At 39.8% G+C, this 27,827-nt stretch overlaps 1 protein-coding gene across 2 annotated transcripts; it reads right to left on the reverse strand.

The window, feature by feature from the left end:
- Positions 1–7,764: 7,764 nt before the first annotated feature.
- LOC124118558 (serine-aspartate repeat-containing protein F-like) lies at positions 7,765–24,166 on the reverse strand. 2 transcript variants are annotated; one of them, XM_046480732.2, is made up of 5 exons: positions 24,068–24,166; positions 21,593–21,751; positions 10,941–13,016; positions 8,907–8,979; positions 7,765–8,202 (listed from the first exon to the last, which is right to left on the reverse strand). In XM_046480732.2, exons 1-5 carry the CDS (start codon positions 24,117–24,119, stop codon positions 8,145–8,147), a joined length of 2,418 nt encoding a protein of 805 aa, XP_046336688.2. In that variant the 5' UTR covers positions 24,120–24,166; the 3' UTR covers positions 7,765–8,144. The 2 variants fall into 2 exon arrangements, with proteins under 2 accessions (XP_046336688.2, XP_046336689.2); XM_046480733.2 differs by lacking the exon at positions 24,068–24,166 and adding an exon at positions 23,947–23,992.
- Between the last annotated feature and the right edge of the window lie 3,661 nt (positions 24,167–27,827).

Genomic DNA, 27,827 nt, shown 5'->3' on the forward strand with positions numbered 1-27,827 from the left:
AAGTTATATATGTTGTTTGTACACATCCCACCCTAGTCTAGTCTTTCCTGGGCCTTGGGCAGCTCTTGTCCACAGGCAGGAGATGTTATCAGTTAAAGATGCCTTTACAGGCAGAGGTAACCACCTCCGTTTTGTAGGGACCAGTGACACTTGAACGTTTTCGTGGTGGTGTAGTTTCATGGCCAAGTGGATTGACATATGTCCCTTCTTCATTACCATTGTGGACTTCGATAATTATCCAAACGGGCATATGTGTTTTGTGGTATATTTCTTAATTTATCAGTGATCGTAAGTATAGTTTTGTGTTCTTTCAACTCAGAAAGAATACAATTAAAATCCAATAGATGTTAGGGTCAAATATTCTGTTGACCAGTAGACCCTGTTTTGCTTCATGCATGTACGTTATGTGTTTTGTTTGTAGACATCCCACACTGAGTCTAGTCTTTTCCGATCAGAAAGTGACAACATAATGCAAGACAATGCATAATTCAGTGATGGCATTAAGGAAAACAAATGGTGTACTGTTTCAGGTGTGTTTACAAAAATCGATTGTAAACTCACAATCCAGAAAATGTTAGTATTCAATTGTATCGATTTGGGAGTAATGTTAATTCGAGTACAATATGGCTAACATGATAAATAAGGAACGATACAACACGAGTAAGTGATGACAGAATGAGGAAGTGTGGTTCCAGTGTTCCGAGTTCCAGTCTGGTCGAAATTTGTTTGTTGCGTCTGTCACGTTAATAAAAAGATGTGAAAAGGTTCTTGTTGACTTGTTTCTCTGAACGCGAAACGACTTAGTTGAGTGGTAAGTGCTTAGACTGAGGGCCGTTCCGCAAGGACAATCACCTCTAGGCCTGTAACACCTTATGACTTGAAAGGTATTATATCGCGAGTGAGCCACACATGGCAAGTACGGGACGTATGGATAATAGTCAGAGGCTTCCGGGACCCAGATGAAGAAATAGCACGGTGTAGATGCTGGCAGCCAAAAAGTTGTATTAGTTTATTGTTTAACGCCGCACTCAGCAATATTCCAGCTGTGTGACGGCGGCCTGTACATAAGCGAATCAAACAATCACACAATCCAGTGATTGATGTTGGGAGCAAAGATGCACGCCTTTGGGGTACGATGACACGCCATTAACAAAATCTCGAAGCATGACCACCCGATCGCCTTTTGCAACCAGTATAACGGATTCGAAACTACATTTCCAAATTACAATCAGCAATACTCCCATAGTAACCTGCAAAGGTGGCTGTACATCATTTTATAATAAACGGCAAAAAAAGCTTTCCTTTTGTAACAAATAAATACAAACAAAAATGAGAAATTCACTTAAAGTAAACGGCCTGGACAGATATAATACACCCATGTTTGATGGTGGCTAAAATGAAACAAGCAAGAATAGGTTATTCGATGTTTATGCATCTGATACAGATATCATAGTTGTTATTTTACCTTTAGTGTGCAGTGTTTCGGGTCCTGTTTTCAGCCCATTAACGGTTTGTTTTCACGTTCATGAGGCTATGGTCAAATCCAATTTTCAAGTGTATACTTTCATTTTTAATAATACCTATACTTTTGCAAACAATACACCTGCAATAATCACATGCCACAAATATACATCATGGTTGGCTAAACTAAAATACATGTAAATAGAACTATAAAAAAGTGATGTTATTTGGACTTCAACAAACATTTCATAAGTATGAAACACGAACTCTAGAGAACATCAGTGTCGATTATCTGCCGAAACAGATTCCATTAGAATTACGTCTGGTGTGTTTAAATGCAGATATTCCGCTGCTTATAAGTAAAGAAAAGAAATATTATAAACCGCAAAAAAAGCTCTCCTTTTGTAACAAATAAATAAAAATAAAAATGAGAAATTCATTTAATGTAACAAAGTAAACAGCCTGGACAGATATAATACACCCATGTTTGATGGTGGCTAAAATGAAACATAGTTATTCGATGTTTATGCATCTGATACAGGTATCATAGTTTTTTTGTTTTTGGACCTTTTTTCCATGTTCATAAGGCTATGTTGAAATCCAATTTTCAAGTGTATACTTTCATTTTTAACAATACCTATATTTTTGCAAACAATACACCTGCAATAATTACATGCTACAAATATGCATCATGTTTGACTAAACTAAAATACATGTAAATAGAATTATAAAAAGAGAGGTTATTTGGACTTCAATGAACACTTCATGCATATAAAACACAAACACAAAAAGAGAACAGATTCCATTAGTATTACGACTGTTGTGTTCAAATGCAGATATTCCGCTGTTTATAAGTAAAGAAAAGCGTTTAAGAAATATGTTTGTTTTGCAGAACAGTGGGGGTTTTAATGTCTAGGTGCAAACATGTCTTGTGTAGTTGACAAAAGATAATTGATAAATGCTACTGATTATGATGCAAGTTCATGGACCACCCTCCACAACAGGTGCCCCAAAATGGATGTGACAAAACCTGTTTCACCTAACATTCACGCTATGCTGAATATGATAGGCAACTGGTGATGTACATGTTACCAAAATACTCATTAAATATGTCCTGTATTAGTTCCACATTAAATTTGTGATAATTTAATAATTGTTTATTATAAATTTATAAATTCTCGCATGGTTATGGAACAACTTTGCTACATTTATTAATTAATTCGATAAATGATAACACCACCATGGATGCGTATTGATGATAGATTTGTTAATGCTTAATAACTTACAGCTGTTTAAAGCGTTCAACATTTTCAGTTACATTTTTATATCAAGTTAATATTTTTTTCCACACTGATTATGCGCTTATAATTAGACACTATAGATTTGTCAATGCTCAAGCACAGTGTAACTGATCAATCTTTAGTTATTATCAATTACGTGAAGATGCAACTGTTTGATGTCATCATTTAATTTTAGTATTCTATGAAAAATAAATACTAGTAATAAGACAAGATCAGTTACAAAGCCACACAAAACTCTTATTGACAATGTTCTTGAATATCAAGTGTTTTGTTTCGAAACAAAACAATGCTAAAATATAACTGTAATACGAATATGATCAATGTTTTTTTTATAACAGTACATGAGATTTATGTATGTTAAACACAAAAACCTGGGTGACTCATAGGTAGATGAGATACCAAACATTTGTCAGAGAATGTCATCTTTTGAAAAAGGAACAGGGTACACGACTTTCCTGTTGAGTACACACAATGAATGTACGTGGTGTATTTTGCAAAACGATGTACTTCTGCAAACCTGTTTTTCCCTGTATGCCATCATAGTATCTAAAGTTCTTCAGTTGGTCTACATAAAAGGGCCCCTATCATAATGAAACAAGAATTGTCAAGAAAGGTATTTTTTCCAATGAAAAGAAATATGATATTCCTTGTATACTCTTTTAAGACCTGGAAATTGTTAGTCCCAATCAAATAAAAGGGGCTTTTCTTTGATAGATTCACGTCAAACGATTCAAATATAATTATTACTTTAAAAGCCCAAATTTCTTAGGCGTCCACATCTTGATTTTTATTGTCTGCTACTTTTAGGGCAAAAGATGAACTGTATAGCTAATAGATTAAGTAAAAAAACATATTCGCTTTATAATGTTTAAAGAAATCACACAGACATGAAATGTTTTATATCCCATCGTTCCATGAATGAGGGAATGAAACGAGTTTGTACCGAAAATGTCTAGTGATTTTGTATTTTCCTAATTTTACGATACTTTAAACTCTTGGACAGACCATGTTTCAATAATCTCTGTTCATAAAAGCATCATACCACATTTACAAACAAGGAATTAGTTGTTCTGATACAAACCAAATTCTTTCAAGATGAGATGCCCGCTTACACGGGAAAAAAGATCTTTCAGGTTTACTGTGCATGTGATTCCCTTGCGATTGCAAAGTCAACACAGACATCGGTCTCACCCAAGGATCACAGTCATAGTCACAGTAATATCACGAACATGATGGAGTGTTATATTATGTTCTGCTTTTTAGTATAGTTATGTACTGAAGTATTTATCTTTTTATTTTATTCGGTACCAAATTCCCTAGGGTTGTGGGTACACAGATCTTTTGTGTATAAAATGACTTGGGTACAAAGATCTGTTGTGTATAAAATGACTTGGGTACAAATCTGTTTTGGGTATGAACTCACTTAGATTCAGCCACCGGGTACCTAGTTTTATTCATTCTTAGGACGGGGTTTCTAAGGAAAAGTTTTCAACGACATCTTTAATATAATTAATTGTAATCCTTGCTATTATAGACCAATAACAATTTTGTTGTCATACCAGTATGTTTTATCGCTCCCCGCCGCCGTTGTTGTCAGACAATAATTCCAATAATCATCGAGTGTGGAATCCATTACGATTCCGGCAATCACAAGAAAATATTAAACATTGGAGTGACGACAACCGCGACTGCTTCCCAGGTCATAGAATAGTAAACAGGTGCAGATTATGCATCAGTAAATTATGTAATTTCTTTTAAAATGAATCTCTTCAGAATTTTCACGAATTTTACCTTTTGCTCATTTTGCTTGATGTGTGAGATGCGGTACGTGCTTCCGGCTTCGGTAGTGATTGATAAAATTGCAAGTATTTCAATCATTTTTCGTGCGGTGCATTATTTTGCTAATGAGTTAGTGAGTGAGTTAATTACATTGGCAATATTTCAGTCATATCGTGACTTGAACATATACATGAAAAAACTGTTGTCGAAGGACAGTACAACAAGCAACAATATAACACAGACATCTCTTTTTAAACTAGTTTTAAAACAAGAAAATGATCAGATTATGAAAGACCACACATTATAAAAACAGGCTATAAATCACGAGCAACTAAAGTTAGGCCACCATACCAGAGACTATGTGGACTTACAGTACCTCTGCTTCCCCAGCAGGATTTACACCATCCCTTTAGTCATTGGTTATTGTTCACAAGATTAGCCATCAATTATGATACACAAATAATCTACGGTTGAAATACTTTAAATGACGTGGTCTTACATACCCTCTCAGGGGAACAAAAGTTTTTCACTACTTAACCCCATTCGAGGATACAGCCACTAACAGTCTCAGTTATAATTACAGATTCATACTACTAATTGTAAAAGTTAATTTACTTACAAAACAAAGCAAATAAAATTTATCGATCAATACAATTTCCTTTAAAAAAGAGTTAAAACAGATCCTTGATGGATGAAACTTCGAAACACTTATCCCTTTTGGTGGACAAATAAATACAGGCAAGCGGGACATGCTTGACTGTGATTCTCTCATCACAATACAGAACAGAGTATCTTCACCTTTCAATAAATATTCATGTGTAACACCTGATCACACGTTTATTATCGCTGTATGAAAGCATAAGTGGTGTCACAGATTTGTTCAGTGTCGCTTTAGCTGCAGCATCAGCCATTGTGTTACTTATGATTCCAACATGGCTCGGTAATAAACAAAAAACGATGTGATATTGGCTAGTGGCAAGAACATTAAACAATTCAATAATTTTGAATAATATTGGATGTCTACGAGGCAGATTTTTAATAGCTTGAAGGCAAGACAGTAAGTTTTGATTATTTATTTATATATTCTAGTCCTTCGGCCGTAAAAATGGAACTGTTATCTGGTATTAGTTGTGATATAGTCCTGGATCAAATGACAGTGGCGCTGACAACAGTGTCACCATCCTTGGATCCATCTGTAAATAATAGATGTGTAGGTATTGTATGAGGTTCATCATTGGTTATATTTGGGTCGATAAATTGGTTGATTTGTTTCAGATGTTTTAATTAGTGAGAGAGAGATCTACTTCAGTCAAGTCAATAATAGCATCGGTAATATGAGGCCTAATCAAAATCCCATGTGACGGTAAAAGCGTTGGCATGAGTTGAATCAGTTCCTCATGAAGAGGTTGATTGGACAGGTTTGTACGTAATTTACTTGTACACCGGAGGGATAATTTAATCGACGTTGTTTAACCAAAGGTCCATCCGCCTCCACATACAAACTATCTACAAGAGATGTTCTAAAAGCTCCTAGACAGTGCCCCAGTCCTTGATGGTGTATGCTATCTAATTTCTCTAAGTTACTTTTAGAAGACGACGTATAACTTCTTTGAGTGGCATTTAGAAGTTGGAATGGTAACTAAGACAAAATTGTTATGGATGAGCAACTTCTTTATTACAATTGGGCGACGTTTCGGTGTAGATTCTAACACCGTTATCAAGCAAATCATTTGTAATAAAGAAGTTGCTCATCCATAACAATTTTGTCTTAGTTACTTTTAGAAGCACCGTCATATACAATTAAGCCATAATCAAGCTTAGCTCGATTAAGGGATCTCTACACGTGAAGTAAGATTGTCTGATCCAATGAGACAGACAAAATACTGCTTTGGGGGACATCCTGATTCTGACTGTAATGGTCATACACGGTTGAACCCACACGGACTTGAAATTGTCTGACCAGTCAAATTCGTTTACTAAATTAGCATCTGTAAGTGACAGATCCCAGTCCATGTTGCAGGATGTAAAAAACGTGTTTGAGCTATCTTTGAATTTCCATAAATTGTTGTTGGTAATAAAATATTCAAGACGCGTGCCCTCAGCTTTCGTATCAAAACGTCCCCATGGATGGTTATGTCCATTCATAAGAGGTTGAACACGGGGTTCAGGGAGGTGGTCAAATACAGACATAAACTCAGCCTTCTGAAGAGGGGAAGACGGTGGGATATACAAAGAGGAAAGTGTGAAGGCAATGTGAAATGTTAGCCAGACTGCAACGGCTTGACGATTGGGGAAAGAGGAATAGCTGTATGAATTATGTCCTGTCAATGTCGGAGTATTCAACAGTGGCTGGTTCTACATCCTCTGGCTCTTTAGTAACAGGCTTTACAGCATCAGGTTTACCACTCATAGTGAGTGAGTGAGTTGTGTTTAACGCCGCTTTTAACAGTATTCCAGTTATATCACGTGTCAGCTTAATGTGGGAGGAAAGCCCTAAGTAATGCAGGTCTCAGACGTTTACCACTTCGGTGAAACCCACGAGCACGGGTATGGTGCTGACAAACCTAGAAACATAATCGGGGTGAACCGGGATTCGAACCCACAATCAAAGGTTTCTGGTGTGTCCAAGGGACGCAACTCTGCACAGCGAATCGCGGCGCCTTAGACGACTGGGCCACCCGTGCCCCCTACCACTCATAGGTTCAGCTTGGCTTATCGTTTGAGTTGAAGACACATTGGAAATAATCACAGAAGTTATGCTGACAGATTGATCCATGTCTCTCTGTCTGAATAGAAATGGATATTGTTGGTGGAGTTTGAGGAGCAGAGACAGCAACAACAGCAGCATAGGTTACATACTTACTTACGTACAATCGCCAGCGACTGAAGGGATGGTGTAAATCCTGGGGTCCATGCAGGTAGCAAAGGACCACTTCAGTGGCTTGCGATCTATAGCTCATTTTTATCTTGTACTGTTACATATGGTGTTCTATTTTTATGGTTATCTGCTAGTTTTAAATACAATCTGTGATAAATATAGTTATTTTACTGTCCTTCGACGACAGGTTTTATACTATCTAAATATATCTAATTTGAATATAGTACTTTTTCTCGTAACGATATGGCTGAAATAATGCCTATGTGACGTTAAATATTAACTCACTCACTCACTCATTGTTTGAAAAAAACCAACAAAAAACAGAACATAAACGACACCCATGCCAATATTTGTAAAAATATATATTCTGACAATAAAGTGAAATACAAATCCTTCACGCCATGATGATGTGCAAGTTTACTTGAATGTGGATGAGGATGTAACTCGCCACACAGAAATACTATGTACACCAACAACGACCTTGACCTGTGTTGTCGAGACTTCCCTCTGTCAAACTTCGTCTTGAACTGTCATCTGGCATTTGAAATAGATATTTTCGGGCGACTTCGGGGTTTAAATGATCCTTTACTTCAACCGCACCCAACCACGTCCACAACCCCCACCATCCAAACTTGAAAACGCTCCCCGGCCATTCGCACTCTTAACCATTAGCCCCTTTCCGGAAATACGCGATTGGTGACGCTACTCCCCATGTGACGTGATCTTCAGTTCCGCTTCCGTATCATGACGTTTCCGGTGCTATGTCCAGACAACTTGATGACGCTGGGGAGAAAGATGACAACTATATACTTCATGTGTCATAATAATAATAATAATAATAATAATAATAATAATAATAATAATAATAATAATTATTCATGTAGTTGGAATATTGATGTGAACGGCGTTAAACAACCAGCAACGAGTTTGGGCATCCATATGTATAACTGCGTCTCAAGAGCAGACAGAAGGCAAATAAAACTGAATCCACCAAAAAAGGAGCCGAAGAGTGAGTGAGTGAGTATGGCTTTATGCCGCTTTTAGCAATATTCCAGCAATATCACGGCGGGGGACACCAGAAAAGGGCTTCACCCATTGTACCCATGTCGGGAATCGAACCTGGGTCTTTGGCGTGACGAAAGAACGCTTTAACCACTAGGCTACCCGGCCGCCTCAGGAAACCAAGAAACCTTCACGCAGGTAACTGTATTAAACAAACTTACACCAGCTTGTCACTAAATGTCTCGTAATATGTCATGTTATTCGTGGGAGGAACATACATATTTGGATTTTGTGCGATTTACATTTAAGTCTTTTCATGACTCTGTTTCTGGTGTCCCCCGCCGTGATATTGCTGGAATATTGCTGAAAGCGGCGTAAAACCATACTCACTCACTCACTCACTCACTCACTCATGCACTATGTAGAACAGTACACACAAAACGTTACCGCTGCAAACGGTAGAGGTTTCTGAAAGTGTTACTCACATTTCACATCCATCTCCAGTGGAGACTGTGACGACGTTCTTCCGGATCTTCACCGGGTAGGAGGGACAGGTACCTGCAAGGGGAAGAAGGGGCTTGCATTTTGTATTGAGACGACAGTAAATTACGTTTAAAACGAACACGCTTTAACGAACTGATGGATATAACGAACTTATTTTAAGTCCCGACCATTGTACATATGCTGTATATATGCTTATAACGAACTACGGTTATTACGAACTAAAATTAGTGGTCCCCTCGAGTTCTATTGTAGATATTTTTTCAGCTACAGCACCAAACCAAGATATTTTGGTAATGAAATCTGTGTGCGAAAATTTATATTTTTTTTCTAAAGAAAACGATGCCGTTTGTTTGGCAGACAATATGGAGCATAATTATTTTTTTCACGAATTTTCGGTGACAATTACTGTGTTTTGATAGGACTCCGCCCCACCCCCACCCCCACAACCCCCCAGCCCCCAGGTCCCTACCCCGAATAAAAAATGTGCGGCATCTCTGGACAGGCATATCATTAAGTAATACGTCACCCTAGCCCGTAGTACGCACATCGTTTCGCTACGTGATGAATCAAGTGAAACGTCAACATTGCTTGTAATATCACCACATTGTTATGCATCGTGATCATAATAGATATCATGAAGTAACCCGTCATACATTTCCTGTAATATACCACATTGTGGCACTACGTGCTTACAAGAGATGTATCATTAAGTCAGACATACATTGAGATTGTCATGTGACGTCCAGCGTCTACGTAACGGAGTCTCGCACCATCAACAATGTGTCACATGGCCGACCGGGTCAGGATGACCTGTACATGATTGATCACGTGTACGTGAAGAGTTCAAGAACTCTGTGATTGATGTACTCTGTCCCTGCCTCATGTACAATTCATGTCAAATCTGGATGGAGATTTCTGATGCAAATATTTCGATTTACACTATGTTTTCAAAAACGCAAAATTTAAGATGTTAAGATGAAGAAAGCTTTACGTGGAGGGGTCGTCCGAGTAACTCTCAATTCCTTAAAAATAATGGAGCAGAGGCCCCATTTTAAGGAATGGGGAGTTACGAGGATATTCCCCTACTTAAATTACGTTTAAATTACGTTTAAATTACGTATAAATTACGTATAAATTACGTTTTTCAAATCAAACGATGCGGGTTCGAACCCCGCTGGCAACACATGTTTTCGGAAATAAAATTGACATTATATTATTCACTTGTCAATAAATGTAAAAATAGTTCCGTCCATTCCTAGTGGAAATTAATTCAAATGCTGTTTCAAGATAATGTATAGTTGACAAATATCTCTCCATTCCTGAAAAGTAATGGAGCGTTCAAACAATAGAGTGATGTCACAGATGTGTTTTAATTCTAACCAAATCCTTTCTTTTCTGAATGAAATCATGACATGTGGGTGCAAACGACTGTAGTGAGGATATTTATGAACATCGCAATCGGAACAGGTGGCCCTGTCGACAAGAGCGCCCCTGTGACGCTTTGCTGAGGTACGTCTTTTGGGGGGGACAGAAACTACACATGAACGTGGGTTCGAGTTCCGTTGGCTCGGGTCGGCTTGGAGTGAGTATACTGTGTCTGAGAGGGGTATTCATGTTAAACTGCGGCATGGTATCTCAGTGAGCTAGCACTATAAATCGGCATCAGTCCGGACTAGTACAAGCAACCACCCACCTACACCCCCACCCCCCACCCCACCCCCCCACCCCCCCCACCCTCCACACCACCCCCCCCCCCCCCACACACACAATACACACACAGACATACACACACAGACAGACGCGTGCATGCGTGCACCTTATTTTTTATGTTTGTCAGCACAAAAGTGGTTAACGTCACGAGAACAATATGCGACTCATTGTTCGAACCAACGATCATGGGATTCTGACACCCCAAGGAGCGCAAATTGTGGAGCCTTAGACGAACGAACTACTTGTACTCCCGCAACGAATTAAAAATGATATTTGCTTCATTCATGAAATCAATTATAGGGTACCTTTATCATCACTGTCGTCGTCGTATAGAGGCATCGCCGAAGACGTTTCTTTGCCGCCATCATCATCATCATCATCTTCATCACCAACACTATCGGCGCTGTTCTCGGTGATGCGTTGAGACCGTAACCGATGCCTCAACCTAAGTCGGAGGCTCTGACTGTCGTCTCCACCATAAACCTCAGCATCCTCTTTACTGTCATCGGTGTCATAGTCGGCATCGTCACTACTGTCGAAGGAATCGTAGTCGCTGTCGTCATCTTTATCATCATCTTTGTCAGCATCAACCACAGCGAGGTCCTGCAAAGTATCCTTCAGATCATCCAGCCGTTCCCGGGAGGCCCTTACCGTCTGTCTGAGCATCTCCAGCCGGGTCCGCTGTGGCGTCTGAATGCCATCATCATCATTATCGTCATCATCATCATCATCATCATCGCTTTTGTTTCTTAGTTTTTGTATCTTCTCCTTTATCGACTCCATTCTGTTACTGAGAGCGGACTGTTCACGGGAATCATCATCATCTTCACCACTATCAGACGCAGTATCATCCATCCGCTCTGCTATTCTCTCTTTCATTTCATTGACATAATTTTTGAATGTAGGTTTGTCGGCATTAGCATCAACATCATCATCATGGTCATCATTATCATCGCCTTCAACCTCTCCGCTAACTTGGTCTTCAATTCTGTCTCTTATGTCACCAATGATGTCGGCTAATGTAGGCTTATCATCGTCATCGTCATCATCATCATCGGATGAATCAGCATCATCAACATCATGTGCATCTTCGATTCTATCGTTAATGCCCTCAACCAATTCTTCCATACTTGTTTTGTCATCTTCACCGTTGCGGCTTCTGGTCAAATCATGTAACCTTTCTCTCAGTTCTCCAACACGATCATCATCACCATCATCGTCATCATCGTCATCATCGTCATCATCGTTACCATTACGGGCATTCATTTCTCCTATTCTTTCTTTCATTTCTTCCATCCTTTCGTTGAGACCATCAGCAGCATTTATGTCTAATATTCTTTCTCTTATATCTTCCATCCGTTCATTGAGATTAGGTGTTTCATCACTGTTATCATCATCATCATCATCATCATCATCATCATCATCATCATCATCATCATCACTATCATTATCATCATCAGCATCGTTGCCTGCATTCATTTCTGCTATTCTTTCTTTCATGTCGACCCAATTTTCTTTGAGACTAGCATTTTCTTTACTATCACCATCATCACCATTTCCAGCTTTCATTCGTGCTATTCTTTCCTTCATATGGGCCACCCTCTCCTTCAGACTAGCTTGCTCATTACCATTTTTCTCCCCTTCCTCCTTGTCATCATCAACGTCGTCAAACAATTCGTCAATATCTTCATCGGACATGTCAGTAGTCTTTCTGATACTGCCGTTAGCAGCTAGAGACTTGAAATCCTTCATAAATTTGACAAAATCATCATCAAATTCTTCATCCTCCCCTTCATCGCTTCTTTCCAGATCAAGCAACAAGCTGTCGATATCACCAATGAAGTCATCAAGATCTTTAATAGATGAATCGTCCTTATTGGTCTCCTCATTTGGCCTGCCATCACCACCTTCATTGCTGCTAGCATCTGCTAGACCTTCTCTGATATTGTCACGTACTTCCTTCATCTTGCTATAGAAGCTGCTATCCTCATCGTCATCGTCATCATCATCTTCATCGTCATCATCTTTATCATCATATAAATCGTCAACATCTGTTTCCGTCAGATCTTCCCCGATATCATCGAAGTGATCCTCTTGTTCGCTTTGGTCGTCGTAGTATTTATCGTCGCTGCTCTTTGCATCATCAAGGAAGTCCATAACGTCGGCGTCAATCAGATCATCCCCCACACCATCATCAGTCACGGCGATCCTACTACCGTCGTCTTCATCATAATCGTCTTCATCGAAAAGATCATCAATGTCTGTGTCGGTAAGGTCGTCGGCCATGTCATCATCCTTTAGTGGTCTGTTTTCAACAGCAGCATCGTCGCCGTCGTCTAGAAGATCATCAACGTCAGCTTCCGTGAGGTCATCGGCGATGTCTGAAATAGAAACAACGGAGTTGAAGACTGATGTTGCAAAGAAGTATGTATCGAAAATGTGTGTATGTGTCTGTATTATGCCACAGTCATCAGTTAGTGATGATGATGACACTGCTTGGTAGGATAACAGGCAATCATCCAAGCTACCGACCCTGACAACCAGATCCACACTTTGCGACATTCAGTAGAGTGCCAGTGTATGGGTCTGTATTTTATCATCCAAAACTGGCTCCCACAGGAGATATCGCTTGGATTAGATCAAGCGATATCTACACTGTAGATATCGCTGCAATGAAAATACATCACAATGCTTTGCAGACCATTGTGACGTCACTGGTTATCATGACGTCACAATCAAATGACATCACTAATGGCTCTGCTACTGGGGCTGTTAGCAGTACTTTTTACACTGAAGACACTGCTAATTACTTTCTACAAATTGAAAAAGTTGGAAGAAAGATGTTGGATGATAAATAAAATCTCACCCTCGTGTCTTTAGATATCAAATATATCAACACTCGTTGATAAAAGTGGCAAAAATCCTCGGCAAGCCTCGGAATTTTTCCACTTTTGTCAACTCGTGTTGATATATTTGATATCAAAAGACACTCGGGTGAGATTCTCTATATGCCACAGTCATCAGTTAGTCATGATGATGACACCGCTTGGTAGGATAACAGGCAATCATCCAAGCTACCGACCCTGACAACCAGATCCACACTTTGCGACCTTCAGTAGAGTGCCAGTGACATTTAGATGTCCATGGCGATATTCAAGATTGTAAACGAATACTACAACACAAGAAGACAAAATGGCGGACCCCGCGAAATGGGGTTTTGTTTCTTATACGGAATCAAAGTTGACTTCTGATGAAATAAAGTATACCTATTTGTGTGTCATTAAGGACATTATGTATATATAAATGCATCTGAAGTATTGTACGGTTTGCAGCAAAAGACACCTTCGTGACATTCAACCCATAAGGAGGATCAGAAAGAGTTGATCGTGATCCTTAACACCAAGTTGATATTTCCGTTTCTATGTCCAGTTTGAACTCGTTTGAAGGAGTTTATGAGCCGAAGTGGTTGTCCACTCAGATTAGAATGCGTCTACAGGGGTCTAAAGGGATTTTATTGAAATTTATTGTCCCAGAAAATCCTTGAAAAAAATGCTTCTGACTGTTAAATAAAAAATACAGCCAAAAAAATTGTTGCAAGATGTTTTTCCTCAAAAAATATTTAGGCTCATAATTTTATTTTACAAAAAAACCTGGCTTGCAGATGTAGCTGAAAAAATATTTAGTCGCTGTACAAAATGTCTAGTCGCGGTACAAAATATCTAGTCGCTGTACAAAATATCTAGTCGCCGTACAAAATATCTAGTCGCGGTACAAAATATCTAGTCGCCGTACAAAATATCTAGTCGCCGTACAAAATATCTAGTCGCTGTACAAAATATCTAGTCGCTGTACAAAATGTCTAGTCGCCGTACAAAATGTCTAGTCGCCGTACAAAATATCTAGTCGCTGTACAAAATATCTAGTCGCTGTACAAAATGTCTAGTCGCTGTACAAAATGTCTAGTCGCCATACAAAATGTCTAGTCGCTGTACAAAATGTCTAGTCGCTGTACAAAATATCTAGTCGCTGTACAAAATGTCCGTAAATTTTGACTATTGCGACAAACAATAAGATTCAAAATGTCATTCTGTCACTCTGACTTTTCAGCCGAACAGGTTCCCTTGGGCTAAGTAGTGGAGACACAGTATTGAAGCTCAAGCTGTGATTGGAGTCAATTTTCCAAATAACGTCACACATGTATTTTCATATTTATATGACCTAACCTCAACTATGTCCTACCGTAACCACCATCACATGTTTTAGGTAAGTATTTCACAGAATCTGAATTGGAAGAGCGTCACTTTCATTGAAAGTTATATATTTATCAAAAACTTGAATGAGTAGCAGCCTTCTTGAACTAGAAGCTGTGATGTTGTATATTGGTATATGTTATATTCATGTAAATAAGTCATTTCTCTATCGAATGTAGCACGTGTTTATTAAACACTATTAAGTAGTGATGATACAAGGTATTCGCATAACGGTGAGTGCATTCTGCCCCTACGATGGCAACCGTTACAAACACATGCAAATGCAAGTCAATTGTTCACCTCAAAAAAGCACGGAAACATATGGTACAATACAAAATAGTTAAGAAAGTATAATAACATGTCTATAACTTTAGATTTGTCCATGCATATTATTTCTGAGTGAGCCGTTGCCTTTCATTCCTTTCTATACATAACATATAAACATACATAACATATACATAACATAACATATACATAACATATATATATGTATATAGTAATAATTAAATAAGTGGAGTAAGATTGAACACAGTTTTAATAGGCTAGCGCTTTCAACTCGTACCACGTACGAGTCTCATCAGGCCATAACTGAATAACGGACATGAAGTAGTAAGATATAGTTACGTGACGTCATAACATTTAGGAAAACTATGTACATAAGAAACAGATAACATATACATAATATATACATGACATATACATAACATATACATAATATGTACATAATATATACGTATCATATACATAACATATACCTATATATACTTAAGATGTGGTCCGATGTTTCCATCATGCTGTCGCGCCTGTTATACACGGCACTATATACATAATGCGACTTTTTAATGACACCTAAAGTTTATGATTCATAAACAACCCTATCCGTCGCTTTATCACTAAATATTCAAATCTTATGGTCAGGAACTTCATGGTTACAAGAGTTTATCAGCCAGATAAATTATTCCCCGACTGTAATATACAGAATTAATCTTCCGTGACTGAAACAACAAGAATGTTCTTGCCTTGAAGGTGCCAAGGATGAAGCTGTTCCCTATTCAACACACGTGGAGACAGACCTACCATGGATGTATCTGTCTGCCCCCATGTCTTCATGGCCTCCCGCACTGATGTATGTGTGAGACGGTCCCCGACCTGTCCATGGGTAATGTGTGTAGGACTCGTGTCAGCTGTCACCTCGGTGTTATATGACGTTCTCAACATTCATGTAGGCGACGGTGCTCACATCCTTTAAATATGTTGGTGTTTTATGATTCAGAATGGTGTACTAGTGATGATTCGGGGCCAGCCGACAACACAGCATACTTCGAGGCGACACTGGGCGCTTTATCGTTCTACCGTACTTTCCCGATGTTCTACTGCCACGGGTTCTACACCATCAAGTATTGTTTTGTGGAGACCGGGCTAGAATAGTAAATGTGTGAGTGAGTTTGGTTTAACGCCGCTTTTAACAGTATTCCAGTTACATCGAGGCGTGTCAGCTTAATGTGGAAGGAAAGCCCGAAGTGATGAAGGTCTCAGACATTTACCACTTCGGTGAAACCCACGAGCACGGGTATGGTGCTGACAAACCTTGAAATATAATCGGAGCGAATCGGGATTCGAACCCACGATCATAGGTTTCTGGCTTGCCAAAGGTACGCAACTCTGCACAGCGAATCGCGGCGCTTTAGAAGACTGGGCCACCCATGCCCCCTGCAGGCTAGAATAGGTTCCCACGAACACGGTGACTGTGTTGAGTGAGGGTCATCGTTCCCCGACGGCATGGGACGTTGCTCATAATATCAAACACTGGTTTGTGTGGTCCAGACTCGATTCCTTACATACTTCGTCTGGACTATTGCTGAGTTTGGCGTTAAACATTTGACAAACTAAGCTTACAGCAAACTTGCAAATTTCCAAACCTAAATGGCTAACATGAATAAATTGTGAATATACATCACGTGATCAAATGACGTGATCTCACTTGTCAAGATCATGTGATTGTCGTTCAATTGTAAATGTTTCGTTTTATGGAATCAATGATGTTTCTTGTCATTCTATGTATCATACACTCGTGTCTATATACTACTCAAAAGAAGTAAAGGATCACCTGATTCTTTCATATTACAATAGTTAATCTCTCATGCCATGACAGTTTAACATTATCAATATGAAAGATTCGGGTGATCATTAACATCTTTTGAGTAGTATACTTCACAGAACTTAGGGCATGTAGTTTAAAACAAAACATAACATTTTCTCTAATCATTCGGGGCTTCGACGGATGATAATATTAACTGTTTAATGGCATTGGCATGGTCACATTGTTTTTCATGATAGCTTTTTTACCCATTAAACATCCAAGCTATATATCGAAACACGTGCGTTTGAATGAAAGAAGGGGATATATGATAAGCGCCGTTTCGCCCACTTCAAATGTCAAATCTTAAAGTTGGGGAAAAATTTATGAAATAAGGGTATGAACATTTGAGACATGATAAGATGGTTGACAACGAGCTTTGTTTTTTCCTACACTTGCAACGTTTGAGCCTCTGTTATGATGAAATACAAAGGTATGGATAAAATAATGACGCCGATTGTATCTACGTGTACCTCTAAGAAATCAGATTGGGCGAAAAGCTTGGTCATGTTTAAATCGTAGACACGGGCTTCCTGAAAACCGCTAAAATAGTGTTTTTTAATAGCCTTACCCATGCATCTAGTGTTGTTTGAAGTTAAAAACACAAACCGTGGAAATGAATAATGTCTCATTAATATGAACACATAATAATCTGTAAGTGTTTTACATATTTCTGTATACGTCATATCCCATGGGTCAAAGAGTCCCTATATAATTCAGTAAACTGCATTTATAACGAAGACCTTATAACGAACAGACGGATATAACGAATTTATTTTTCGGTCCCGGCCCTTTGTTGTATATATGTGGTATATCAGCTTATAATGAACTACGGTTATAAGCATCGTTTACTGTACTTTGTCTAAAGTGTACATGTAAACAATGCACAACATACGTCCTGCTGTACGCTTGAGTTATGTGTATATTTCATCATGACAAGTGTGACAGGTTAATAAGAGAACGTTTATTTCACTTGTTGTCTGGGTGCAGGAAGCTTCGGGTCGGTTTAAGCCACCAATAAACCGGGAATGTCATCTCTAGCCACCTTGTCGGCGAGACGTATTAGCGTCTAGATCCAACGTCATTTAGCGTGAGCAATGTAACTGGTCTCCCACGTGACCCGTGAAAATGTGTGACTGGACTACACAGTAGAACGTCACTGACTCGTGACTACAAATCATCGAGGTCGTCACTCGGTATATATTCATAGGGTCATTAAGAGTGAGTGAGTATGGTTTTACGCCGCTTTAAGTAATATTCCAGCAATATCACGGCGGGGGACACAAGAAATGGGCTTCACACATTGTACCCATGTTGGGAATCGAACCCGGGTCTTCGGCGTGACGAGCGAACGTTTTAACACACATGTTCCTGAATAATACTTGCTCTTTCATACGACATTGTCGCGTCTATTGAGAGTATGAGACAAACTCCCTACAGGGTCTGCATACGAATACACACATGTTCCTGAATAATACTTGCTCTTTTATACGACATTGTCGCGTCTACTGAGAGTATGAGTCAAACTCCCTACTGGGTCTGCATACGAATACACACATGTTCCTGAATAATACTTGCTCTTTTATACGACATTGCCATGTCTAGTGAGAGTATGAAATATACTCCCTACTGGGTCTGCATACGAATACACACATGTTCCTGAATAATACTTGCTCTTTTATACGACATTGCCATGTCTAGTGAGAGTATGAGTCAAACTCCCTACTGGGTCTGCATACGAATACACACATGTTCCTGAATAATACTTGCTCTTTTTATACGACATTGCCATGTCTAGTGAGAGTATGAAATAAACTCCCTACTGGGTCTGCATACGAATACACACATGTTCCTGAATAATACTTGCTCTTTTATACAACATTGCCATGTCTAGTGAGAGTATGAAATAAACTCCCTACTGGGTCTGCATACGAATACACACATGTTCCTGAATAATACTTGCTCTTTTATACGACATTGCCATGTCTAGTGAGAGTATGAGTCAAACTCCCTACTGGGTCTGCATACGAATACACACATGTTCCTGAATAATACTTGCTCTTTTATACGACATTGCCATGTCTAGTGAGAGTATGAGTCAAACTCCCTACTGGGTCTGCATACGAATACACACATGTTCCTGAATAATACTTGCTCTTTTATACGACATTGCCATGTCTACTGATTGATGAAATAAACTCCCTACAGGGTCTGCATACGAATACACACATGTTCCTGAATAATACTTGCTCTTTTATACGACATTGCCATGTCTAGTGAGAATATGAGTCAAACTCCCTACTGGGTCTGCATACGAATACACACATGTTCCTGAATAATACTTGCTCTTTTATACGACATTGCCATGTCTAGTGAGAGTATGAGTCCTTGTAAGAGCTGCTCAGGGGACAAAAAGTTTGAGATGGGACAAAGGTCCACATTGTTTCGTCCCCGCCGTGATATTGCTGTATTATTGCTGTAAGCGGCGTAAAACTATACTCACTTACTCACTAACTTCAGTGAAGAACCAAACATGGTTTTAACCCAGGTCACGTTGCGTTCTAACCGACTAATTGTGTGCAACCCTGGGAACAAATTATAACCACCCATCCCCCTCAAATGATCGGACGCTAAGTTTATTCATAAAAAGGTCTATTAATAAGGTGTTTAACGAGCGAGATTAACGCAGTGAATGCTTCAAGCTAATGCTGTATATGCAGAGAGGTGTACGCGCCATCAAGCCTGGCGGTCCTCCCGTTACTGTACCCCGGGGCGGCGGTTTTATGTCATCCTACATGATGTTATGTAACGTACAAATCACAGCTGACAACTTCATCCAGAAATAAGAAATGGACTGAAATGGATTGACGGGTTGTACTCGCATGTTGTAGGGTATAGTGGAGGATATTTACGTAAGTGATTTTGTCAAAGCTTCTGGGTTGCAGTCACCACTGTGTGATCGGGTAAGTTTCTCAAGTCCCGTTACATGTAGTCGGAAACTGATATGATATAGTTGCGACGCTCTCATCACAGTCGATCCAAAATTTGGTCCCATGCTACACGATGGGTATTATATAGAGAATCTCACCCGAGTGTCCTTTGATATCAAATATATCAACACGACTTGATAAAAGTGGGAAAACTTCCGACGCTGCCGAGGTTTTTTTTTCCACTTTTATCAACGACTGTTGATATATTTGATATCAAAAGACAAGAGGGTGACATTTTATTTATCATCCAACATCATTCTTCCAACTTTTTCAGATTGTAGAAAGTAATAAGCAGTGTATTAAGTGTAAAAAGTACTGCTAGCAGCTTCAATAGCAGAGCCATTAGTGATGTCATTTGATTGTGATTGATTGCGATTGTCACAATGGTCTGCAAAGCATTGTGATGCAATTTCATTGCAGAGATATCTACAGTGTAGATATCGCTTGATCTCACCCAAGCGATATCTCCTGTGGGAGCCAGTTTGGGATGATAAATTAAATTATACCATTCACTTTATAAGTATCCTGAATACCCTTTTCCACAACAACCAACTGCCCTCCCAGGCCCAAATACAATTAAATAATTACATAATGCAAAATAGGGGGTACGGGTAGCCCAGTCGTCTAAGGCGCCGCGATTCGCTGTGCAGAGTTGCGTCCCTCGGGCACGCCAAAAACCTATGATTGTGGGTTCGAATCCCGATTCGCCCCGATTATGTTTCTAGGTTTGTCAGCACCATACCCGTACTCGTGGGTTTCACCGAAGTGGTAAACGTCTGATACCTGCATCACTTCGGGCTTTCCTCCCACATTAAGCTGACACGCCGCGATGTAACTGTAATACTGTTCAAAGCGGCGTTAAACCCAACTCACTTACTCACTCACTAATGCAAAATAAGAAAAACAGGTAATGATGATGACAACCACACGAACAAGGAAAACAAGGACCCAACCCCCCGCTTTATATGTAATAGTTATTCAGGTTGAATTACTACCAGGACGGTAAAAACTGATGTGTTGATGTATTTCATTAAGGATCAAGCAAGAAAGTTGCACTGGTCATGTTGCAGAGAAGCAAGTGATCCAATTCAACTGTGAGAGTGAATTGGGTTTCACAGTGTTTTGAGCAGTTAGTAAATGAGTGATTTTGGGTTTATGCTGCTTTTAGCAATATTCCAGCAATATCACGGCGCGGGGACACTAGAAATGGGCTTCACACATTGTACCCATGTCGGGAATCGAACCCGTGGCTTCGGCGTGACGAGCGAACGCTTTACCCACTAGGCTACCCGACCGCCAGTATCTATATTATATCAGGGCAGGCATGTCAACTTGATGTTGCTGGAGAACCCGAGGTGATGTCCAATGACGCATGTGCCCAGTACTGGGTAGCGTTTTGGAGGCTATCTGCAGAACTAGATAATTAAACAATCATGACAATTCCCTATTTCGTTTAGTGCAACACCTACGAGCACGGGTATGGTGCTGACAATCCTAGCCCCCGATTCTGCAGTGGACTCTGTTTTTTAGAAGACAATTTTTTTATGATTAGGGATTTTGTCGCTTTTATATATATCTACCTGTTAGATCGGCCGCATCATCACCAGCACCAGCACCCAGGGCGGAGCGAATAGATGACAGGATGTTGGCGACAGGGTACGATGCAGAGTTACCTCCCGTTGTCAGAGCAGGGGTCATGGTTGTTTCACCTTGGTTGATTGGTACCGCGATGGCACAGCCTAGTAGACAAGAACACCACATTAGTTACTGTACATGACATACATATATGTAATTACAGCCCTGTGTATTAAAGAGATAAACCAATTTCTCCAAATGAAACAAAAAAACACACTCGCTGTTATCAACATTGTGTTGTCTCCAACAACAACAACAACAACAACAAAAATATATAAAAAAAACAATAATAATAACAATGTAAGATCCGTTCACAGGAATAATATCTGGATATTCGAGGAGTTTATTTTTGTATGTTTGTGAACATGTGTATATTTTAATAATTTTTAAGGAACGTGATTCTTTTGATCAAAAATCCTCTTGAAACTGAATATTTCATTTAACACTGGTTACCTGGCAACTATGTCTGACCATTGTAGGATTTATAATGAAAAAGTTCCAATATGGACACGGAACGAACTTAATTAAACCGTGCGTTCTTTATTTTCATAAACAGTTAGTTACTGAGTCAAATATATCTATTGTTGAGGAACGCATACTATATATGAAAAATACAAATAAACTGTTAAATATCTGTTGGAGGTTGACAGGAATAGAACTGCAATTTAATAGTTTAAAAGCTATTGACAAATTGGCCTTCATCAATGATAAATGAAACGCTATATCTGACGCCAAACAGTGGTTACATCGCGGTACGTCATGCACTGATTTGTGAGTGCCCAAGGGCGAAGTGTTAACGCACGTCTTGCGTCATCATCAACATTGTCTCGTTATCGAATGTTATGATAACAGATGTCAATAATAAGTAACACCCGCTAGTTTTACGTGGAAGAAGTAGTGAAATTATGTTGCATTAAGCAGGATTAATATTTCTGTTATCCTCGGCTTACAATAAAAATATTTTTGTGGATTCCTTTTAAGCTTACATCAAATAGTCACAAAATGCAGAGGGAAAGTATTTTCAGACATGAATTATTAAATACAATGAAATCATGCAATTTAGATTAAATAATGTAGCAAATAAACAGCGTAAAGTGACAAAACAGGTCAGGTTTGAACATTATTTTAACTGAGTAAATGCAAAAAGAAATAAAACTGTTTGTGTATCCATGGTAACGTCAGTAGCATGTCTATGGACTGAAGCATATACCTGCTTGAAAAATGATTCTGATCATAAGTTACTTTTCCTGAGTCCTGCTAGTAATATGAGCATTTGCCACTCATCGCCAAATTACTGCATAGACATCCCAGTTGAGAAAATTTCATCAATAATCAGCTGTATGACAAATGATCCAAGGCCGTAGTTACCTTTTTTTGACAGGGGGCAAATATTTGTACAATTATCACTTGTCCCCAACTTGATTCAAATAAAACTCTAAAACACCCCCTCCCCCGCCCCTCCCCGGCTGGCTACGGCGCTGAAATCGTTGTACCGGGGTGGGGTATCGAACAAGGACATTCCGTCCGACTACTGAACGCTAAAGCCTTTCATGTTCTCACAACCGAGAAGATGGAAGTACAAGTTTACATTCCTGTACAACACACCTTGCGCCCGAGTAACGAAACCTGTCTTTTGTGATAATACCGGCATCGAACCATTCCCCTCCCAAACAGTATAACAGTCAAAATAACATAAAACGGCAATGCCAAAGAACACTCGATTATCTGCTGAGACAGATTCCATTGGGAGCAAAGGGCAAACGGCTTGAAAATTATATGAACGGATCACTGAAAATCAGTGAGAGAGTTCGGTTTTACGCCGCTTTTAGCAATATTCCAGCAATATCACGGCGAGGGACACCAGAAATGGGCTTCACACATTGTACCCATGTCGGGAATCGAACCCGGGTTTTCGGCGTGACGAGCGAACGCTTAAACCACTAGGCTACCCGACCGACCTGAAAATCAGTGATGCCATCAGGTGTTCGCGAAAAGGGTAAGTCTGTCCACCCCTGATAGGACCTGCTACTATCATTGCTGAAAAAGGTGTGTTTTTTGCGCCTGACGCCGATCATGCGACGGCGGCCTGTAAATAATCGAGTCTTGACCAGACAATAAAGCGAAGACCAGACAATCCAGTGACACCTGTCTTCATTAGAGCAGCTGAATAAGAACGGTATGATCTAAAACATACCTTTTGCATCGTCTAAAAATCAATAAAAACATTTGCTAACTTTCTGAATAGGGACGCATGTTTCCAGTTTATTTCACTGATGAAACAGAAAGATCTCGTACTCACCAAGAGAACAGAGGAACAGAAAGGCGAACATATCTGCAGTCCTTGACCGTCTTACTGGTCTGTGAAGTGGGTGACGTCTCTGTCTCTATTTAAATAGCATGCGAAACAAAAAACATCTCACCAATAAATACCAAAATAGCCAGGAAGGTGGGCAGGTCATGAGCTGGGATCATGTTTATCCGTGAGTCACTCGTCACTCGTCTCGTCACTCAACTCGCAGTGTTGGTGCTCGTGGTTTCATCCGTTTTAACTGGTCATTAGTCACGTGATGACAGGCCGGTCTGGCATAGGTGGATAAATCAAGTTGGTTATGCGCATGCTCCGAAACGCTAGACTGAACATTTCCACAGAAACAGTCACTTACGACGAGCTAGTCCTGCACCATGTCCGTGGAATTTATATACTGGTATTTATATTTTTCGATCCAACTAAATTAAGCCTAATTTCCTTGATTCCACACGCGTCCATATGAAAACAGCAGAAAAGGGCAGGTTCGTTTGAAGAAAAAAATACAATTATTTTTTTTAAAAAAACCGGTTCATAGACAAAGTGTGAGTCTAACTCGGCGGAACCTTGGAGATAGCTGTGTTTCTTCACGTGGGGTATTCATCATACGTGACATCGCCATGATAATAAAACCTGCATAATAATAAAAAAAAGTGTACATTTCTGACGGTCATGTCACAGGAAACAGATTTCCGTCCAACAGTCAAACTGTCAAAATCATTTTCCGTTATTTTTCTTACCCAGAGATGCCTTACAATTGATGGCCACTGCTAGACGCGATACCTGCAAACAACACAAGGCACCATGACGCCATGCTTCAGGAAATCAAACCGACTTGATTGGCATGCATTTGTCTTTGTAAGGAAGTAACAACGGTTTGAAGCTACGTTCATCACTTTGTGTCGACATATATATCATATAATATATAAAGATAAACAGACATGTATATATATGTTTATAAGATGATATTTGGTACTGAGCAGTGTTGTACGAAAGGATGCAAAAACAATACTATTTGGTACACATATTCAACATTTAAAGAGCATGACGGTTTACATTAAAATTCCCTCATAATATTTTTTTTTCGATATCTTTTCGGTAATGTCTTCAAATCGCAACTTTTTCAGAAAGCATTTGCAATTTTGTATTTGTCCAATATATATATATATTGAACGTAGCTTCAAATCATTGTTACTTCCTTAAAAAGTCAAATGAATGCCAATATACATATTTAAAATGTCAACGGCAGAGGAATAACTCGTTTCGATTATCCGACGAAGCAGATTCCTTTTTGGAGTAAAAGGCAGAATAGAGATGGAAATTAAGTGAATGCATCGCTGAAAATCAGCCTTTTTATCAAATATCTATATTTGTATACCATTTTATGAAGTATTATTCTAGTGTGATATTTTACTGTACTGTGTGTCTCGTAAGCCTGCAGGCCACGTGCTGTTCTTTAGCCTATAGTTTTCTGTGTATATGTAGGAGATAAACCTACTGTTTTTTTAAATTTGACGTCGTCCAGCTGTTCAGAAGATAGCTGTTATTTTAATTTGGAACCGAGCGCTGATGGGTATTGGTAGTCATTTTTTAATGGATCAATGTTTTGTGTATTGATGTTTTCTTCGCACAGATTTTGTGTGGAAAGTCCTGATTTGAAAGAGGTTTCAGTAGGAAAAAAGGATACCTCTATCTAAACTATCAAAATCAAGCATTCTTAATGGTATATGTGATACAACATGTGACAAAGTAATAAAATAAACAGCAGCCAAACATGTGCTGAGAGACTCGCACACCCTCTTCCTTCCTTCCTTCCTTCCTTCCTTCCTTCCTTCCTCCCCCCTCCTCCCTCCCTCCTTCCTTCCGTCCTCCCTCCCTCCTTCCTTCCTTCCTTCCTTCCGTCCTCCCTCCCTCCCTCCTTCCTTCCTTCCTTCCTTCCTACCTTCCTTCCTTCCTTCTTTCCTTATTCCACCTCCTTCCTTCTTCCCTCCCTCCCTCCCACCTTCCTCCCTCCCTCCCTCCCTTCCTTCCTTCCTTCCTTCCTCCTCCCTCCCTCCCTTCCTTCCTTCCTTCCTTCCTTCCTTCCTTCCTTCCTTCCTTCCTTCCTCCCTCCCTTCCTTCCTTCCTTCCTCCCCCCTCCCTTCCTTCCTTCCTTCCTTCCTTCCTTCCTTCCTTCCTTCCTTCATCCTCCCTTCCTCCCGTCCTCCCCCTCCCTCCCTCCTCCCTTTCCCCCTCCCTACCTCCCTCCCTTCCTTCCCCCCTCCCTTCCTTCCTCCCCCCTCCCTTCCTTCCCCCCTTCTTTCCTTCCTTCCTTCCTTCTTGAGTACAATGAGTCGCATTCAACCAATCAACATTCGAGGGCGGTTAACTGTTCTAGGTCCCCAGGGCACTGCCATAGCAAACCGTAAATGTACAACATCCTTACAAATCCCATTTTAGGGAAGAAAGGAATTTAAATTCTTCTGTATGCCTGTAAAACTGCAATGCCTCAATGGATCCGGAAATAGTTTAATGTTGAAAAAGGGAACGTCTGCAGAATTAAACACGTGTTAGACATGAAATCCACATACTGTCTCCTAACATTTCCACCAGGGACATATTTGTTGATATGCTGCATTAAATAATTCAATAATAATAAATATTATTCAGCAATAAATCGATCGGAAGATAGTGCAGTGACAGGTACTTTGGGTGTTATTGCATTCGGCAATATTTTGTCATTAATATGGATAAAATACTACAAGGTAAGTTTCAAAACATGGAATCTAGATAAAAAAAAATTACCGGTTTTGTTGTTGTAAACTTTTAAACCTTTGTGACCTATATTTTTAATCTTTAGAACCTTTGACCTTGCTAAATATATTTTCACTGTCTCTCCGTACGCCTTTGTTACAACCCGTTTTGTAATAAAGTTGCAAAGTGTAATAATTATTACACTTTGAAATGATTCCAATGTTAGGTCAACTTTTCATCCAAAGTAGATATGATGACGACCAATTTTAACGTAAAGACCGTTTGTGTTCCTAATTGAACTTATAAGCAAGTTATGGGTGCCAATTGAACACTTTCAGCATCATTCACCAAGTTTATTACACTTTGCAACTTTATTACAAAACGGGTTGCTATGTGCATTTCACTTTGTAATAAGACTTTCAACCCGTTTTGTAATAATTATTACACTTTGCAACTTTATTACAAAACGGGTTGTAACACGCCTTTCCCTGAGTATATAAGAAGTGATATGTTTCCTGTATTGTTATCTCCAGTTGCTTGACGCTGATCAATCATCGTGTCAGACAGGAAGATGTAACACGTTCGTGTGATATGTACGACAGTTTCGACACATTGGTGGTCATTGCCCTAGCAGCGGTCTGGTGATAGAGAGTGACACTGCTGGCGAATATTGAGGCCCTGGAGTAAGGGGGCCACACTGCTTGCGAACTGTGTTGCCTGGAGTAAGGGAGTCATAATGCTGGCGAATACTGTCGCCTGGAGTAAGGAGGTCATACTGCTGGCGAATACAGTCGACTTGAGTAAGGCGGTTCACTTCTGGCGAGTATTGTCGCCTGGAGTAAGGGGGTCACACTGCTGGCGAACACTGTCGCCTGGAGTAAGGGAATCATACTGCTGGCGAATACTGTCACCTTGAGTAAGGGGGCCACTCTGCTGGCAAACACTGTCGCCTGGAGTAATAGGGCCACACTGCTGGCCAATACTGTCGCCTAGAGTAAGGTGGTCACACTGCTGGCGAACACTCAACAAAGCTATCGTAGCACTAAGACGATCGTAACTCCCATTCTTTAACGTTGGCGTACGACTGTCGTAGGGCTACGGTCGCTTTGTGGCCTGTAGGGTTGTTAATTGAAGTAACACAT

Source organism: Haliotis rufescens, unplaced genomic scaffold (assembly GCF_023055435.1).
Source record: "Haliotis rufescens isolate VD_foot unplaced genomic scaffold, xgHalRufe1.0.p SCAF_122, whole genome shotgun sequence".
Classification (NCBI taxonomy): Eukaryota; Metazoa; Mollusca; class Gastropoda; order Lepetellida; family Haliotidae; genus Haliotis; species Haliotis rufescens.

What these genes read in the sequence shown, in the direction of transcription:
- LOC124118558 (XM_046480732.2), bottom strand. Translation starts at nt 24,119, where the DNA reads ATGATCCCAGCTCATGACCTGCCCACCTTCCTGGCTATTTTGGTATTT. An exon ending in TGATGCGGCCGATCTAACAG is followed by an intron (nt 13,017 to 21,592) that starts GTAGATATATAT and finishes TTTCTATTTCAG; the next exon opens with ACATCGCCGATGACCTCACG. An exon ending in CGACGACAGTGATGATAAAG is followed by an intron (nt 8,980 to 10,940) that starts GTACCCTATAAT and finishes TTCCCCTTGCAG; the next exon opens with GTACCTGTCCCTCCTACCCG.